This window comes from Glycine max, chromosome 15 (assembly GCF_000004515.6).
Source record: "Glycine max cultivar Williams 82 chromosome 15, Glycine_max_v4.0, whole genome shotgun sequence".
NCBI lineage: Eukaryota > Viridiplantae > Streptophyta > Magnoliopsida > Fabales > Fabaceae > Glycine > Glycine max.
In genome coordinates this window covers 13,826,328-13,843,190 of record NC_038251.2, presented here as the reverse complement: position 1 = coordinate 13,843,190, position 16,863 = coordinate 13,826,328, and the positions used below count along the sequence as shown (strand labels likewise).

The 16,863-nt window shown below is 33.8% G+C and overlaps 2 protein-coding genes and 1 pseudogene across 3 annotated transcripts; all 3 read left to right on the top strand.

The window, feature by feature from the left end:
* The first annotated feature begins 115 nt into the window (after positions 1 to 115).
* On the top strand, positions 116 to 2,214 carry LOC100777504 (rust resistance kinase Lr10-like; annotated as a pseudogene).
* Positions 2,215 to 11,771: 9,557 nt separating this feature from the next.
* Positions 11,772 to 13,471, top strand: LOC100803355 (G-type lectin S-receptor-like serine/threonine-protein kinase At1g34300). Of its 2 annotated transcripts, none has more exons than XM_041010062.1 (2): positions 11,772 to 12,106; positions 12,232 to 13,471. In XM_041010062.1, the coding sequence occupies exons 1-2, from the start codon at positions 12,064 to 12,066 to the stop codon at positions 13,419 to 13,421; spliced, it is 1,233 nt and encodes a 410-aa protein (XP_040865996.1). In that variant the 5' UTR covers positions 11,772 to 12,063; the 3' UTR covers positions 13,422 to 13,471. The 2 variants fall into 2 exon arrangements, with proteins under 2 accessions (XP_040865996.1, XP_014623338.1); XM_014767852.2 differs by having other exon boundaries at positions 11,773 to 12,106; positions 12,220 to 13,471.
* Positions 13,207 to 16,653, top strand: LOC100776445 (LEAF RUST 10 DISEASE-RESISTANCE LOCUS RECEPTOR-LIKE PROTEIN KINASE-like 2.2). The gene is made up of 2 exons (XM_014767642.3): positions 13,207 to 13,343; positions 15,222 to 16,653. The coding sequence occupies exon 2, from the start codon at positions 15,239 to 15,241 to the stop codon at positions 16,424 to 16,426; it is 1,188 nt and encodes a 395-aa protein (XP_014623128.2). The 5' UTR covers positions 13,207 to 13,343; positions 15,222 to 15,238; the 3' UTR covers positions 16,427 to 16,653.
* The last annotated feature ends 210 nt before the right edge of the window (positions 16,654 to 16,863 follow it).

Sequence of the window (16,863 nt, the reverse complement as noted above, 5' to 3'; positions counted from 1 at the left end):
CTTTGATCTATTAATTATTTTGTCTTGGTCTGTATAAAATATTGTAGAGAGTAATAGTTAGTTAAAAATAAGCTCTATATGTAGAACACTTTGGTACGGTTGATTGTATCTTTTATCATATTAATGAAATACAATGAGATACTTTATTGGTACTGTTCTCCTTTTCTTTGAGATCAATTACTGGTTACTCGTATCTCTTCTCCTGAATTTTCTGCTAGTTTATAACTCACACATTACTTAATTAATTGAGCTAAACCTTGGTAAAAAAATGACTTTGTACTCAAAGATATTAGTCCTTTCATATCTCTGTTTTACGGTCACGTAGTTCCATTTCCGCTAAAAAGAATGTTAACTACAGTTTACTCTTGAATATGTCGTTATTAATTACGCAGGAAGATTCCATGAACTACAAAATGCGTTTCACCAATATGACAAACCAAGAAAGTAGAAATCCAAAACGTAGTGTTTGTCGTTAGTGGTTTTGTTCATATGTTAATTGCGGGCACTCTTGGAATATAGCTATCTAACTCAGTCAATCAAGTATATCCATGGCATATGGTATCAAAGGAATTCATAAGACCTGGCATCATGCATGTCACATCTGAATGTTGGAACGGCCACGCGGTTCATTGTTTTAAAAATTAGGATACATATATGATTGTTTTCTTTAATAAAGGAAAGAGATTTTGCATATCAATTACATTACTTTCCCCTCTTCTTCCAATTTGCTCCTCACTATCACTCTTAGTCTTTTGAATTCTCATCTTTTGTTCGATGTCGACCACACTTATCATTGTCATGGGTAGGATTTTAACTTTAGTTACATTGTTTTGTTTTCAATTTTTATGTAGTTCTGTTTCTTGTTAGTCACAAGATTTTTGTTCTGATTGAATACTAACACATATTGCAGTTGTTGCGCTAGTGGTATTTGGTTAATGCCTGAGAATGCTTCAGATTGCTCGTAGGTTTCTTACTCCAGACACACAATTTATGACACTCACTATGGATAAATTTCTGAACGAGATGGAAAAGGAGCGGCCGATCAGATTCACCGATCAACATCTGAGGATTGCAACTGATAACTACTCTTACTTGTTAGGGTCAGGAGATTTTGGAAAAGTCTATAAGGGAATTTTTAGCGACGGAACCATTGTAGCTGTGAAGGTTCTACACGGGCTTTACGACAAGAAAATGGAGGAGCAGTTTATGGCTGAAGTGGTGACAATTGGCAAAACTCATCATTTCAATCTGGTTCGGCTCTACGGATTTTGCCTCGAAAGAAACTTGATAGCACTGGTTTATGAATACATGGGGAATGGCTCTCTTGACAAATATTTGTTTCATGAAAACAAGACCATAGGATTTGAAAGGCTTCATGAGATTGCAATTGAGACAGCAAAAGGCATTGCTTACTTGCATGAAGAATGCCAGCTAAAAATAATCCACTATGACATCAAACCATGAAATATTCTCTTGGACAACAACTTCAATCCTAAAGTTGCTGATTTTGGTTTAGCCATGCTTTGCAACAGGGAAAATACTCATCTAACCACGACAAGAGGTAGGGGGACTCCAGGTTACTCTGCACCTGAACTTAGGATGCCTAATTTTTCTGTGATTCACAAGTGTGATGTTTATTGTTTTGGAATGTTGTGATTTGAAATTATAGGCAGGAGAAGAAACCTTGCGTTGAACTTGTCGAAAGCCGGGAGTGGTTTCCAATGTGGGTTTGGAAAAGGTTTGATGCTGGAGAATTTGAGAAGTTAATAATAGCATGTGGTGTAGAGGAGAAAAATAGGGAGATAACATAGAGAATGGCTAATGTAGCTCTATTGTGTGTTCAGTATAAACCAGATTCAAGGCCTATAATGAGTGATGTGGTGAAAATGTTGGAAGGTTCAGTGGAAAATCCGAAACCTTTGAACCCATTTCAGCCATTTATGGATGGGAATTTCACTTCTCATCTGGTCCAAATGCCACTGACCTACATTACAGATACTAGCGGTTCTTCTGTTGTGGTAACTGACTCTAGCATTGTACATGCTACTCCTACTATGAGGAATATGCCATTGGATTAGCCTCAAGTTAGGGTTGATTGTGGACCTATGCTACTTGATGGAATATTCTATACTTGATCTGTAAAATATTTTCCTTTCTGCTAGTTTGATTCTATTGAATCCAATTATCCATGTTTACTTATTTATGTTTTTACCATAATATTCTTTTCTATTTGCCTCTAAACTATTTGGAGTTAACTGCTTTATATAAGTGAAGCAAACAGGTAAATATTGGCTCCAGAAAGATATAGGGAGGTCAATCAGCAACTTCACCTCAGCCAAGGTTTTAAAAAACGGTATATGATTGGTGCTGCAACATCAAGGTTTTTGAGGTCTCTATAACCACCATTACAATTGTGATTACCTAACGGTGATACTTTGTCGGCAAGAAAAAAAATGTTAATGGAGAAAAAGTATAAAGACTAAAAGTTTAGGAGATAAAGATAAAATTCAAAAAAAGTTTAACGACCAAAAACTTATTAAATCCAGAAAAAAGCATAGCTATGAAGCAAGAAGAAAAGATGACAGGGCAAACAAATGGCGTTTTCGTGATGGAAGTTTTGTTCGCTGAAGCTGCTCATATTTGTTGTTAAAGATTAGATAAAGGATAGAGGAGAGAAGATATATTTTCGAAGTTATTCATTTGCTCTTTCAATAGAGATAGACTTAAATATATAAAATAAAAAATCTCTTATTTTTAAGCATGATTAAAACAGTTTTTAATATGATAAAAATAAAATCATAACTCCTAAAGAATATATCTTAAGCAACATACAATTTTAAATTTTAAAAATTTGCTAAAACATCCACTTATGCAGTTATTGTAGACACAGTTTCAACAAATCTCCTCCTTGCCTCAATGGTTGCAGACACTAGTTTATTTCTTAAAGCTTAAAATCTAGCTTTTGGAAGAACTTTTGTTAAGACGTCTGCACTTTGATCTTCAGTTCTGTAGTAAATTAGTTTGACTTCACCTTCTCTGTGTGCTTCCCTTAAAAAAAACAACTTGATCTTGAAATGTTTAGTCCTGCCATGAAAAACATGATTATTTGAAATGGAAATAGCTGCTTGATTATCAACAAGAATCTGTGTAGGCTCCTTTTGTTCCATATGTAAATCAGGAAGTATACGCCTTAGCCAAATAGCTTGATTCACAGCTGCAGTGCTTGCAACCTCTGCCCACAACTTCTTTGGCAACTCCTTTTCATACAACATCCACCTTGTCATCTCCATGATACTTCTATTTTTCTCTCACTTACACCATTTTGTTGTGGGGTTGTACGGTACAGTGAGTTGGTGCTCTATGCCAGCTTCTTCACAAAATTTGTGAAAGGTGTCATTTGCATATTCCTTCCCATTATCTGATCTTATTATGCTTAACCTGCAACCACTTTGATTCTCCACCAATGATTTATGTTTCCAGAATATGTTAGCTACCTCATTCTTGGATTTAAAGAAATAAATCCAATAAAATCTGGAATAATCATCAATAAATGTAATATAATATCTATTACCATTAAAAGATGTTGTTCTTTGAGGTCCTCCGACATCTGTATGTACTAACGACAATTTTTGTGTTGCTCTCCACGTTGTTTGGGAAAATGGTAATCTAATTTGCTTGCCATATGGACAAGCTACACAATCAGACAATTTGTCTTCAAGCAACGACACACCTTTCACCAAGGCATGTTTCTGCATGTATAGAAGTCCCGCAAGGTGGAAATGTCCGAGCCTTTTGTGCCATAATTCAATGTTGTTGTAGGTGCTTGAAAAAACTATTTGCTCCTCCTCCATTAGATTTAGAGCATAGCTTTTGGCCCTCATTTTCACCTTAAACACATTTATGCCTTCTGCATCCTTAATCAAGCACCATTTGCCTTCAAATATAACTTTGAAGCCCTTTTCAACTAGCTGCGCCACACTAAGCAAATTCTGGTCAATGTTAGGCACATATAAGACATCAGAGATATTTTTCAAACCTGTTAAACTTTCTATAGTAACAGTTCCTTTTCCTTTGATTGAGATGAAATCAACATTTCCAATTTTTACTTTGGAAAAAATGGTTTTGTCAAGCTCTTTAAAAAGAGTTTGGTCGTTCGTCATATGATTTGTACAACCATTGTCTATTAACCATGAATCACTAGAACTATTGCTTGTAGAAAAACATGTTGCAACAAAGAGTTGCTCTTCTTCTTGTTGCTCCATGGACACCCTTGCCTCCTCTGGTGACTTGCAAATTCGTTCTACATGCTCCAGCTTACCACATTTTCTGCACTTGATGTTAGGCCTCCACCAACATTTTTTTGGAGAGTGGTTTGTTTTTTTGCAGTGTGGACAAGGCGGAAAAGTATCATTTTGTTGCTTGTTGGAGCTTTCAATTGATTTCTTGTTCTTCCATTTGTTGTTCTTCTTATCTTTGCCTCTTCCTGAGTTTTGTGCTTTTATATGAAAAGCACCTTGTACTGCCTCCTCATGTCTCATAAGTCTCCCCTGTTCCTGTGCCTGTAAAGCATTTACCAATTCTCCAAGGGTGATATTTGACAAGTCTTTTGACTCCTTTAATGTTGATATTTTAGATTCATACTTTTCAGGTACAGTAACAAGTATTTTTTGCACTATCCTTTCGTCAGTAAAATCCTTACTGAGGAGGCATACCTTGTTGAAAATGCTCAACAGTTTGTCAGCATAACTTTTGATAGTTTCTGTCTCCTTCATGCTCTGCATCTCAAATTCTCGAGCCAAGTTAAGTGCCTTCATGCCTTTGGTTCGCTCACTACCCTGATACTCTGATTTAAGGTAGTCCCAAATGTCCTTTGCAGAATTCATATTCATAATTCTCATAAATATGATTTTTGAAACTGAAGAGAAAAGACAAGCTTTGGCCTTGGCCATTCTTGTCTTCCTCTCTTTGTGATTCTTCAGCTGAGCCACTGTAGGATTTTCAAGCAGTGGCCAAACTGCATAGTCTTCTTCTATTGATTTCCAAAGATCTAGTGCCTCAATATGAGTAGTCTTACTTGTAGCCCATAGGTCGTACTCCTCACCATCAAAAACTGGCGGTGGTATTATGTGTGTTGTGTTTGCTTCCATTATGGTTTCTCTCAACTCACATATTCCTCAAGACAATGACTCCTGATATCAATTTGTTGTTGAAAATTAGATAAAAAATAGAGGAGAGCAAATAACTATTATTCATCTACTCTTTAAATAGAGATAGAGTCAAATATACAAAATAGAAAATTCCTTATTTTTAGACATGACTAAAACAGTTTTTAATATGATAAAAATAGAATCATAACTCTTAAAGAATATATCCTAACCAACAAACAATTTTAAATTTTAAAAATTAGCTAAAACATCTACGTATTCAAACTACTGTAAGCACCGTTTGAGCAATATTTATGATCATCCCTGAGTAATTTGGTACTTCACCCGTTATGAACAAAAACATTTGCCAAAAGTGCCATCTAAAAGATTTTCAAATAAATAATGGAAACATTCTTGTATGTTCCTCAGGAAAAATATTTCTTTCTCTAGAAGCATATCAAGCTTCATAAAAAAGAATTCTACGTCTTTTTAACACATTTGACAATATTTATGCTCCTAGAGATAGAAAAATGAGCATGCAAGAATTTCTACTCACTTGCTTTGTTTGTTTCTCTCATCTCTCTATTTACAATCATATAGTTATTGTCAGTTGAATATACAAAGTCAAATCATGTTACTGTTAACATGTCGTTATTATGCGGGGGAGGAAGATTCCACGAATTTCAAAATGCATATAATATTATTATGTATAAAAAGCGAAGCCAGCTTAGGAGATTTGTATTGGGAAAGTGGAATTGCAGAACTTAGTGTTTGACTTCAGAGATTTTGTTTGCAAATGTAACTTTGTTTCAATCCGTCTCTGGAATCAGCTAGCTTACTTATTCGATCAAGTATATCCATTTGTTGTCAAAGGAATCCCTTAGGACCGTACGTGATAATGACATGTAAATGAACGAAATTGGAAATCTCATATCACATTTTCGCTCAATTAATGACTGAATCGCACGTTACATTTTTATTTAGTATTTTGAAACTTTTCTTAAGGTCTAGGGACAAAAATAAAATAATATTGAACAATTATATTGATATGATTTATGTGAAGTTCATATGATATCTTTCCTATACTTTCTTACAAAGGCAAATACGTTTTTTGATAATAGAGATGGCCACTGTCAGAGTGTAAGGGAGATACTATTTAATGAGTATTTTTTTTATATAATTTAAATCCTCTTCTAACTTTTTTTAAAAGTTTTTTTACTCGCCAAAAAAAGCATTGAATATTTTTTTTTTGTTTTTTAACCTAAATATTTGTTTTATATATTTAAGATATTAATATTTTTTATTTAGCATTTTCTTTATAAAATAATAGGAGATTTTTTAAGAAAATGATATAGTATAGTCATTAAATATGTATTTAAAGTTAGTCAAATTGAATGAAAATGTGATATGACAAGTACTACAATGATACTTTCTATTATAGGACAAATAAAACACTAGGTGTGATGAGATTTCTTATATTCCTATATGACAAAAATCACTTATTTTGATAAATATTTTCTTGACCAATCCATTTATGTAATTGATTTTTTTAACCCATTTGATAAAAAAACCCAATAAATGAAGTAAAACAAAAGGAAGAAATTCTCTATTAGTCGTTGTCATTTCTTTTTTTTCTCTGTCATGGAGTTCGTTGTCGATCACTCAGTTGAATAGCTTGGAAAATTTTGTTTACTCTTTATTTGTCATTAGTATGTACAGAAAATGTTCATGAACTTCCTTTGTCTTTGGCATTCCATAATTAATTAGCAATAGCCTTGGTGGATGGTGCTAGGAAAGTGGAAATCTAAAACTTAGGGGTTAATGTGGATAGAAGAAGGGAAGGAATTGATAAAGGAAGAGAAATGAATAATAGACATAGAAAGATGGTTTCTCCTATTTGAGATACTCAGGCTTATAATGTATTCATCACAGAGCTCTAAGTCTAGGTGTGTATTTCTCCTTTGCTTCCTACTCCTTTTATAGGCCTAAGGTAGTTTAAAATTCACGTGACCTCGTCCTAATCGGGCCTTTTGGGCTTAGCGAGTATAATGGTGATCACGCGCTTAGCGCGGGATTCACGGTAAGCGCGCCTTTGAGCTTCTTCGTGGGCCTTCTTCGCACTAAGGGTGAGCTGGCCGTTAAGCGATGAGATGTGTTGGGCCTGTCTTGTGCACTAAACGAACTGTCCCAATCTTACACTTTTTTTCTTCCAGTTTTTGCATCAATTTTCCTTCAAAGCACTTGAAAATTTCTTTGTTTGACTTTTGCTGGTAAGAAATTACAATGATATTAATTTCTTCATTATTTCATTAAAAACAACAATAAAGTGAAGAAATTGTAATCATTCTTATTCAAAATTGACTATCAATTTAACTCAAATTTCTTAGTTATCAACAACCACGCTTCTTGTTCCTCATAACATGTTTCACTCAAGCACACAATGTATTCATGTGAGTGTGACATCCTCTATCCCATACATATATGTACTAATAATAAAAGAAAAATAAATTATAATTAATTAAAAATTCTTAAAACACATTTAAATAAAATCCTTTCAAAAGGGTAAAAGGCGCACATTCACTTTTCTTGCATCATAATAAAACTTGTTCAAATAAATAATAAAATCATCTCGGCTCAAATAAGGCCGTCCAAGACTTCATGCAATTAATATAGAAATCTATATCCTAATGTCACATCCTATTAGAGCATTGTTTTCTCGTGTCCTCTAGCATGAGATTCTCCATAGCCATTCACCTAACCATCTGCTCCCACGAACACAAAGTTCGAGATCATCACAGGATCCAAAAACAAATAGCACACGGGAAGTGAGTTATCATATTCCTAACTAATAGAGAGAAATGAGACAACTAGATATACATATCATGTAAATGAGATATAACTTACTTAAACATAGCTCACGTAATTTCACCACTTTGTCGTGTAACATCACATCACAACACAACACGTCTCATTCATTTTCACATCATTCACGTACTCAAAGATCAAAACACAATATCATTAAATCAATCAATATCAATAAATATACAAGCGTTATGCAACAAATACACTAAGACTCAAGCCTATATGCAACGTGGTACCATGTCAGTGAAAAATCACCTTGGAGCACTTTGGAGTACATAACAATTCACACCACACAATGAGTATGTCAGGTCACTCTCACTAAGTAAAATCATTAGGTGACCAGTCAAGGTCACTCCGTTTTGCGAGAATATTCCAACCATATGGGATCAACATAGGCTTAAAGGAGTACTCAAACCGAGTGTCTTTACCTCCAAGGCCTAGACTTCAAAGAATCTGTTAGGGTTTCACCTTTCTAATTCAGGTCCAACCTCTAAAACAATTTTTTTTACATACAAACATTGCTCATGAATTATACAATACCCATGACCTCACACTCGTATTTCAAACACGTTTAACACACTGCGCTATAATTTAACACTGGTTCCTAACAAAGAAACCTACATTTTCCCTTTAACACTGCGGATAAATACTTTTCTCAAGGTAAACATTGGTCGAGTTATTGTATAATTCACAGCTCACAACACAAGTATTTTCACATCAAGTGTTAAACACACACTTATTCACAACCAAATCTCATGTCCATTATTTAATATCTCATAATGTCACAATCCACCATCACATGTTTACGTGTATCTCACAAATTAACACATGTTCAACTTTGTACTTATACTCGATTTCAACAACAATATTATAAGTAGACATTACTCATGAATTATACAATATCCACGACCCCACACTTGTGTTTCAAACACGTTTAACACATTGTGCTACAATTTAATACTTTAGGTTCCTAACTAGGAATCCTACACTTTTCCTTTAACACTGCGCATTAACATTTTTCTTAAGGTAAACACTGGTCGGGTTATTGTATAATTCATAGCTCACAACACAAGTATTTTCACATCACACACTTATTCATAAATAAATCTCATGTTCACAATTCCACATCTCATAAAGTCACAATCCACCATCATATGTTTACGTGTATCTCACAAATTAACACATGTTCAACTTTACACTTATACTCAATCTCAATAACAATATTATAATTTGAAAGCAACATGTTATCCCACAATTCATCACATATTTAATTTATCACTTATACACAATGTCAATCATAATTTCATGATCCTGATATAACTATTTATCACGTTAATCCTATAAAAAATACAAACAAATCATACAAAAATGTTTCTCAATTCACGGGGAGTAAAACCCCTCAAACATTTTCACATAATCATATAGGAAGAATTTCAATACAATAAACATTCCAAAATAAACCCCAATTTGATCCCCTAAGGATTCCTACAAATGTTTATTCTAACCTCAATTGCGATAAACTCATCCCTTACCTCTAAGCGGGCTCACGTGTGTTCCGACAGCGAAAGTGGCATCTCTAACGATTCCCTGACATTTCTCAAGTTTTTCCTCTGATGATTGCTCTGATAAGGTTTCCAAACGTTAGAAAAGGAGAAGAGATTGAAGCCTTCATTTTGTATTGTCTTCGTGAGATTCACTTTTCTCTCTCCATGAATAATATTTCACAAATCTCAAGGGTGAAGGTGTGCAAAATTGAATTGCAAACCAGGTGTCTAAATTTCACGACGATACAATGGTTAACGAGTCCGGGATCATAGTTTTACTGGACAAGTTTTGAGTCTCTGCGGGAAAAAAGAAAACTATGATGCGAATGATATTTCTCTTAGCTCCGACATTTTTTTGCAATTTCCAACGGTGAGAATACTCGAAAATGAGTTGCAAACCTGGTGCTAGATCACGATGATCCACGGTTAACGAGTCCAAGATTGTTGTTTTATTAAGACAGATTTGAGTGTATGCGAGAAAAAGAGAAAATTTTGGGAGGGGAAAAGAGAAAACAAGATTGAGAGGAAGATGAGGCTTAAAACTGACTTAACATGTCTCTATTTCTAGCTAAGATACTCACAACCTATTATTTACTCTATTTATTTATTTTTATTATTTTCTAAAAAATAATTCTATTTTATTTTCTATCAAATGAATAATCAAATATCTTTTTTTATTTTTCTTCAAACCATTATTTTAATTAATAAAGTTCTTTCTCCTTATTTATTTAATTACTAAAATCTCATCATTTTTCTAAAATTATTTATTTTTAAATAAAAAACATTTTTAATTTATTTACCAAAAAAATATGATTTTAGAATGAGTGTATCTCTCTAACATCACATTGAAATCACTCGCATTAACTTTGTTTTTCATCTTTCAACATTTCAAAGTTATCAAACATTCAATGAATGATCACTTAAAGAACTTTATTGGCTTCTAACGTGGTCAGGCAAAAAAAAATAATGATTTTTTATGGAATACAAAACATCTATAGAGAATAGGAGATCAATTTGAAAAACAGTCCTCAGCTCACTCTCAACCAATCAACAACAAGAATGATATACCCCAAGTTCCTGCATTAGCCCCCAAACCCTTTACTTTTAGTCACCTGACTCCCACTTTAAACATCTTTTCTCCCCTCTCTCTCTTGAAGTAACAACAACTGTGGCACAAAGGTGCAATATCATTTTTTTGAATTCATTTTTTTTACTTCATCATACTAATTGTGACACTAGAGATTCCATTGGGGTACTCACTTTTATAACTTTTGGCCCTACTCTGCTTACAGCACACTCAAGAAAACACTAGTCTCCTGAATGCATTTATGGTTTCCCCCTTATAGGTTATATATGTTTGAATATAACCAATGAACTTCTTTTGAATACACTCTTAAATGAGATTACACATAAATAAGAGGCTTACACACACTCAAGGACAACATATGACTTTTTTGAGTGATGAAGAAAAAAAAATTGATTGAGGTTTCGTGAATATTTATAGTTAAGTGATACTTTTTGTATGATTTTTAGTTTACTTTTTAATTACTTAGTAAGTACCTAAACTATTTGACTATTTTAAATTAGGATCCTAAATTATTTTTTTTTAATTGGATCTTTGAATTTGTATTTGTTTTTTAATTAGCTCCATGTGGTTAATTTTCAATAATAACAATTAGAGACAAAGGAATGCAATTAAAAAAAAAAGTTCATGGACCCAAATAAAAGTTAAGAACCTAATAAAAGTTATCAAATAATAATTCAAGAACTTACAAAGAAATTTAAACATTTTTTTTATTATGATCTACAACTTTGTGACACATTTTCTTCTTATGTGTGTTCCTCAGGACAAATATTTATTTACCTAGAAGCATATAGACTTTTATATAAAAAACTTGTATGTGTTTTTACACATCTGACAGTATTTATGCTCCAAGAGGAAGAAAGATGAGCATGCAATTTTTTTTCCAGATAATGACATTCAATAAAAAATTCCCATGCCACTTTCTTTATTAATCGCCGTATTCTCTCTGGCTAATTATAATTAATCATATACATAGTTCCTTGTCCGTTGAATAGATCGAATGTCAAATTATATACTACTTTTAATATGTCGTTATTACCTGGGGATTAGAACTTAGAATATTCCACGAACTTCAAAATGGATATTACATATTATGATATACATAAGAAACGAAATGCCAGCCTAGGAGAAGGGTATAGGAAAGTGGAATTATAAAATGTAGTACTTGTCTTTAGAGATTTTTTTGTAAGTTTGTTCCAATGCCATATGGTGTCATTAATTATTTAGGACCGTGTTGATGACATCTAAATGATGGAAGGATTAAGCGGTATATTACTTGGTTTGAAATTTAGGATGTTGAGATGATTATTTTATTCGATAAATGCATGGGATGTTGCATATAAATTTAGCTACTATGTCTCTTTACTTCACACGGTTCCTCACCATCACTATAGCATTTTCACTGTTTTAAATTCTTATCTCTTTTGTAATGTCAGATGGTCTCCGTGTAATCGAGGCTGTAATCGTCTTTGGTAAGATTTTAACCTCTGATATCTTTTTGTATTCATCTAATTCTATTCGGTTCTATGGTGGTTTTTCATTGGTATAGTCACAAGATTCCTAATTGAACATTAATATTTTGCAGTGGTGATTGCAGTCAAGGTTGGCATTTTGATTTGTGTGTGCCGAAGAAGAAATCAGACTGATAGTAGACCAGTAATCCCAGGTTCAAAATTTCTGACACTCGCTATTGATAAATTTCTGAATGACATGGAAAGGGAGAAGCCAATCAGGTTCACTGATCAACAGCTAAGGATTGCAACTGATAACTACTCTAACTTGTTGGGATCAGGAGGTTTTGGAACAGTTTATAAGGGAATTTTTACTAATGGGACCATGGTTGCTGTAAAAGTTCTACGTGGGTCCTCAGACAAGAAAATCGAGGAGCAGTTTATGGCAGAAGTGGGCACAATTGGCAGAATTCATCATTTCAATCTGGTTCGGCTATATGGATTTTGCTTTGAAAAAAACTTGATAGCACTGGTTTATGAGTACATGGGAAATGGCTCTCTTGATAAGTATTTGTTCCATGAAAAGAAGACCTTAGGATATGAAAAGCTTCATGAGATTGCAGTAGGGACAGCCAGAGGCATTGCTTATTTGCATGAAGAGTGCCGACAAAGAATAATCCATTATGACATAAAGCCAGGAAATATTCTCTTGGACAGGAATTTCAATCCTAAAGTTGCTGATTTCGGTTTAGCCAAGCTTTGCAACAAAGACAATACTCACATAACCATGACTGGAGGTAGGGGAACTCCAGGTTATGCTGCACCTGAACTTTGGATGCCATTTCCTATAACTCACAAGTGTGATGTTTATAGTTTTGGTATGCTGTTATTTGAAATCATAGGCAGGAGAAGAAACCTTGATATTAAACGTGCTGAAAGCCAAGAGTGGTTTCCAATATGGGTTTGGAAAAGATTTGATACCGCACAACTGGGGGAGCTAATAATAGTCTGTGGGATAGAGGAAAAAAGTAAGGAGATTGCAGAAAGAATGATTAAGATAGCTTTGTGGTGTGTTCAATATAGGCCAGAATTAAGGCCCATAATGAGTGTTGTGGTGAAAATGCTGGAAGGTTCACTGGAAGTTCCAGAACCTGGGAATCCATTTCAGCACTTGATGGGTGCAGTTACCTTTGCTCATCCAGTCCAAGACTCACAGACATATAATACAACAACCACTTCATCTGGTTCTTTTGTTATGGTAACAAATTCCAGCATTATATGTGCTACTCCTATTATGAGGAAGTATGAGATTGAATTAGCCTCTAGAAATGTATGATGGAGAAAATATGCTACTTGATGAATTAAATTGAAAAATATTTTCCTTTGTATTCAAATTTATCCATTTCATGCACATATCAATTTTTTGGTGATAAAAATTCCTTTTTTTCTTCCTCTAAACCATTTGATGTTGAAAACTTTGTATAATGAGTGAAGAAAAGAATTAAATATAGTACATGAATCTGCAACATAATAAGTTGTCTGAATTTTGAAAAGGCTGAAATATGTTTATAATTCTTAATAAATACTTGAATTTTTATATTTGTTCTCTAATAATTTTTTTTTTATTTTGCTCCCTAATAAAACAAATTTGGTGTTTGGTCCTAATTGGCACTTTTATCAAAAGACTAATAACAAATGAAGTTTCTTTAGGAAACAAACACAAAATTTATTAATTATTAGGGACTAAAAAAAGTGTGTCAAGGATTAAAAATAAAAATTTTATATTAAGAATTCAATGCAATTTTTTTTTTATTAGGGAAGAAACATAAAATTCTGATATTTATTAGAGATCAAAAATATATTTTAATCTTTTGAAAATTACCAAACACAATCTTTAGATGGGTATCCATATGAAAGTCGAGGTTTTGAGTGAAACTAGCTTCAAGAGTGTTATGCTTTGAAAGACAAGATTTCTATATCAAGCTTTTGAAATACACTTAACACACTTTCTCTCCTTCACAAGTTTGGAATAGCTCTTGGCCTGCAGCATTTATATCGTTGCCATATGCCTTGCTTAGATTTCAGGATTTATGCCATGTGCATATTGAGCTTGCAAGATGACTGAAAATTCTAGTCAATTCAACAAAGTTTTAGGACTTGTTATGATAGCTGCTTTATTGCCTCTAAACACGTCTTCCAGACAAGAAACTGAAAATTATACAGCTTCCTCTTGACTCATGCTTTTTATAATAATAAACAAGAAATGGTAGCTAGGAAATCATTTTAAAAGTGTGATTAACCGTACAGGAGAAAACTAAATTTCTTCCCATATTCTTTCCCTCTCTTTTCCTCCCATACCATGTGAATCCTCCACCGTATGAGACACTTGAATCGAGGAAAGTGGGGGTAGCTAGGAAACACAATACATGAAATAAAATTTTCCTAGAGATAATGATAATAGAAGACAAAAAAAGAAGAAGAAGAAATTCTCTTTATTAGTCATTGTCATCTCTTTGTTTTCTCAGTCATGGTCATGGAGTTCCTTGTCAGTCACTCAGTTGAATAACTTGGAAAATGTGGTTTACTCTTGATATGTCGTTAGTTTGTACTAAGTACGAAAAGAATTCATGAACTTCCTTTGCCTTTGACATTCCATATTTAATTATCAACAGCCTTGGTGGATGGTGCTAGGAAACTGGAAATCTAAAACTTAGTATTTGTCGTTATTTTGTTCAAATAATTGTTTTTGGCCGTCCTGTGAGTTTGCTAGCCAGCTCATTCAATCAAGAATAGCCATGCTCATACTAATATTTTAATTTAGAACGGGGGCCCTGTAATATAGAATGATCACAATACTCTAATGTTTGAAACTTGAAACTTCTGATCACACAGATATTATATTCTTTTTCACATTCAATTTTGCTTACATATCCTACATCATATCCCCTATATCCAGTACTAAATTTTGAATTCTTATCAACGAATTATTGTCAAGCATGGATTTTGGAAGTAGCATAGCCATTGTAGCTGGTAGGATTTGAGCCCGTTGTATTATTCTCGTTTTCTTCTTGTTCTATATGTTGGTTTTTAATTGGTTTTGTCACAAAATTTCTGACGGAATATTAACGTGTTGCAGCTGTGTTACTGTGGTTCATGATTCTTTGCCTTTTTGGTTTCTGTACAAGATCCAAGACAGAGACTGATAGCAGTTCAAACATGCATTTTCTGACTCTTGCTATGGACAAATTTCTGAGTAATATGGAAAGAGAAAAGCCAATCAGGTTTACTAGTGAGCAGCTCAGGATTGCAACTGATAACTACTCATCATTATTGGGATCAGGAGGTTTTGGAGAAGTTTATAAAGGAAATTTGAGTGATGGAATCACTGTGGCTGTGAAGGTTCTACGTGGTAACTCAGATAAGAGAATTGAGGAACAATTTATGGCAGAAGTGGGTACAATTGGAAAAGTTCATCATTTCAATCTAGTTCAGTTGATTGGATTTTGCTTCGAAAGAGATCTAAGAGCACTGGTTTATGAGTACATGGAGAATGGCTCTCTTGACAGGTATTTGTTCCATGAAAAGAAGACCTTAGGATATGAAAAGCTTTATGAGATTGCAGTTGGGATAGCCAGAGGCATCGCATACTTGCACGAAGATTGCAAACAAAGAATAATCCATTATGACATCAAACCAGGAAATATTCTATTGGACCACAATTTCAATCCTAAAGTTGCTGATTTTGGATTAGCCAAGCTTTGCAACAGAGACAATACTCATATTACTATGACAGGAGGTAGGGGCACTCCTGGTTATGCTGCACCTGAGCTTTGGATGCCATTTCCTGTGACTCACAAGTGTGATGTTTACAGCTACGGAATGCTGTTATTTGAAATCGTAGGTAGGAGAAGAAACGTTGACACTAACCTTCCAGAAAGCCAAGAGTGGTTTCCAGTATGGGTTTGGAAAAGATTTGATACTGGAGAATTGGTAGAGTTAAGAATGGCTTGTGGAATAGAGGAGAGACATCATAAAATGGCTGAAAGAATGGTTAAGGTAGCTTTGCTATGTGTTCAGTATAGACCAGATTCAAGACCAATAATGAGTGATGTAGTGAAAATGTTGGAAGGTTCGGTGGAAATTTCTAAACCCATGAACCCATTTCAGCATATGATGGATGGGACTATCCCTGGTCATTCAGCCCAAGCATCACAAACTGATGCTAATACAAGTGTTAATTCTGGCTCTTCTGCTACGGTAACCCAACCAGGCATTGTATATGATAATCCTATGATGAGGAATGATGACATTGAATGGACCTCTACCATTGCTGATGAATGAGACAGGCAATGTGATGAAAATTTTCCATTTCTTTTACAAAAAGTTTGTAATGTTTCTTTTCTACTATTATATTTATTTAATTGTCCTTTTACTTTTTTTGTGATAATATTTGATAGAAATCTGGTCTCTTTACTAGAAAAATTAGGGAAGAAACCCCCAGTTTATAGAATAGGACACACATTCTGCAGAACTTCGAGGCTGCATATCTCCCGAGCCATAAGTCCCAATTCTAGAAACATGTTTAACCCAGATTCTAGAAACATGTTCTAGAGAAGTCTTTCTGGAGTTGCATACAGAATTGTCTAAAATGTGTGAGTAATTTTGTTATATAAAGAAAATTCTAGAGAATTATTTATAGTCCTTAGATTAAATATGTGCTAGCAAAATCTAACTTATTGGTTTAAGAATGATATTTTAGAGTTTGTATCAAGCCAAAA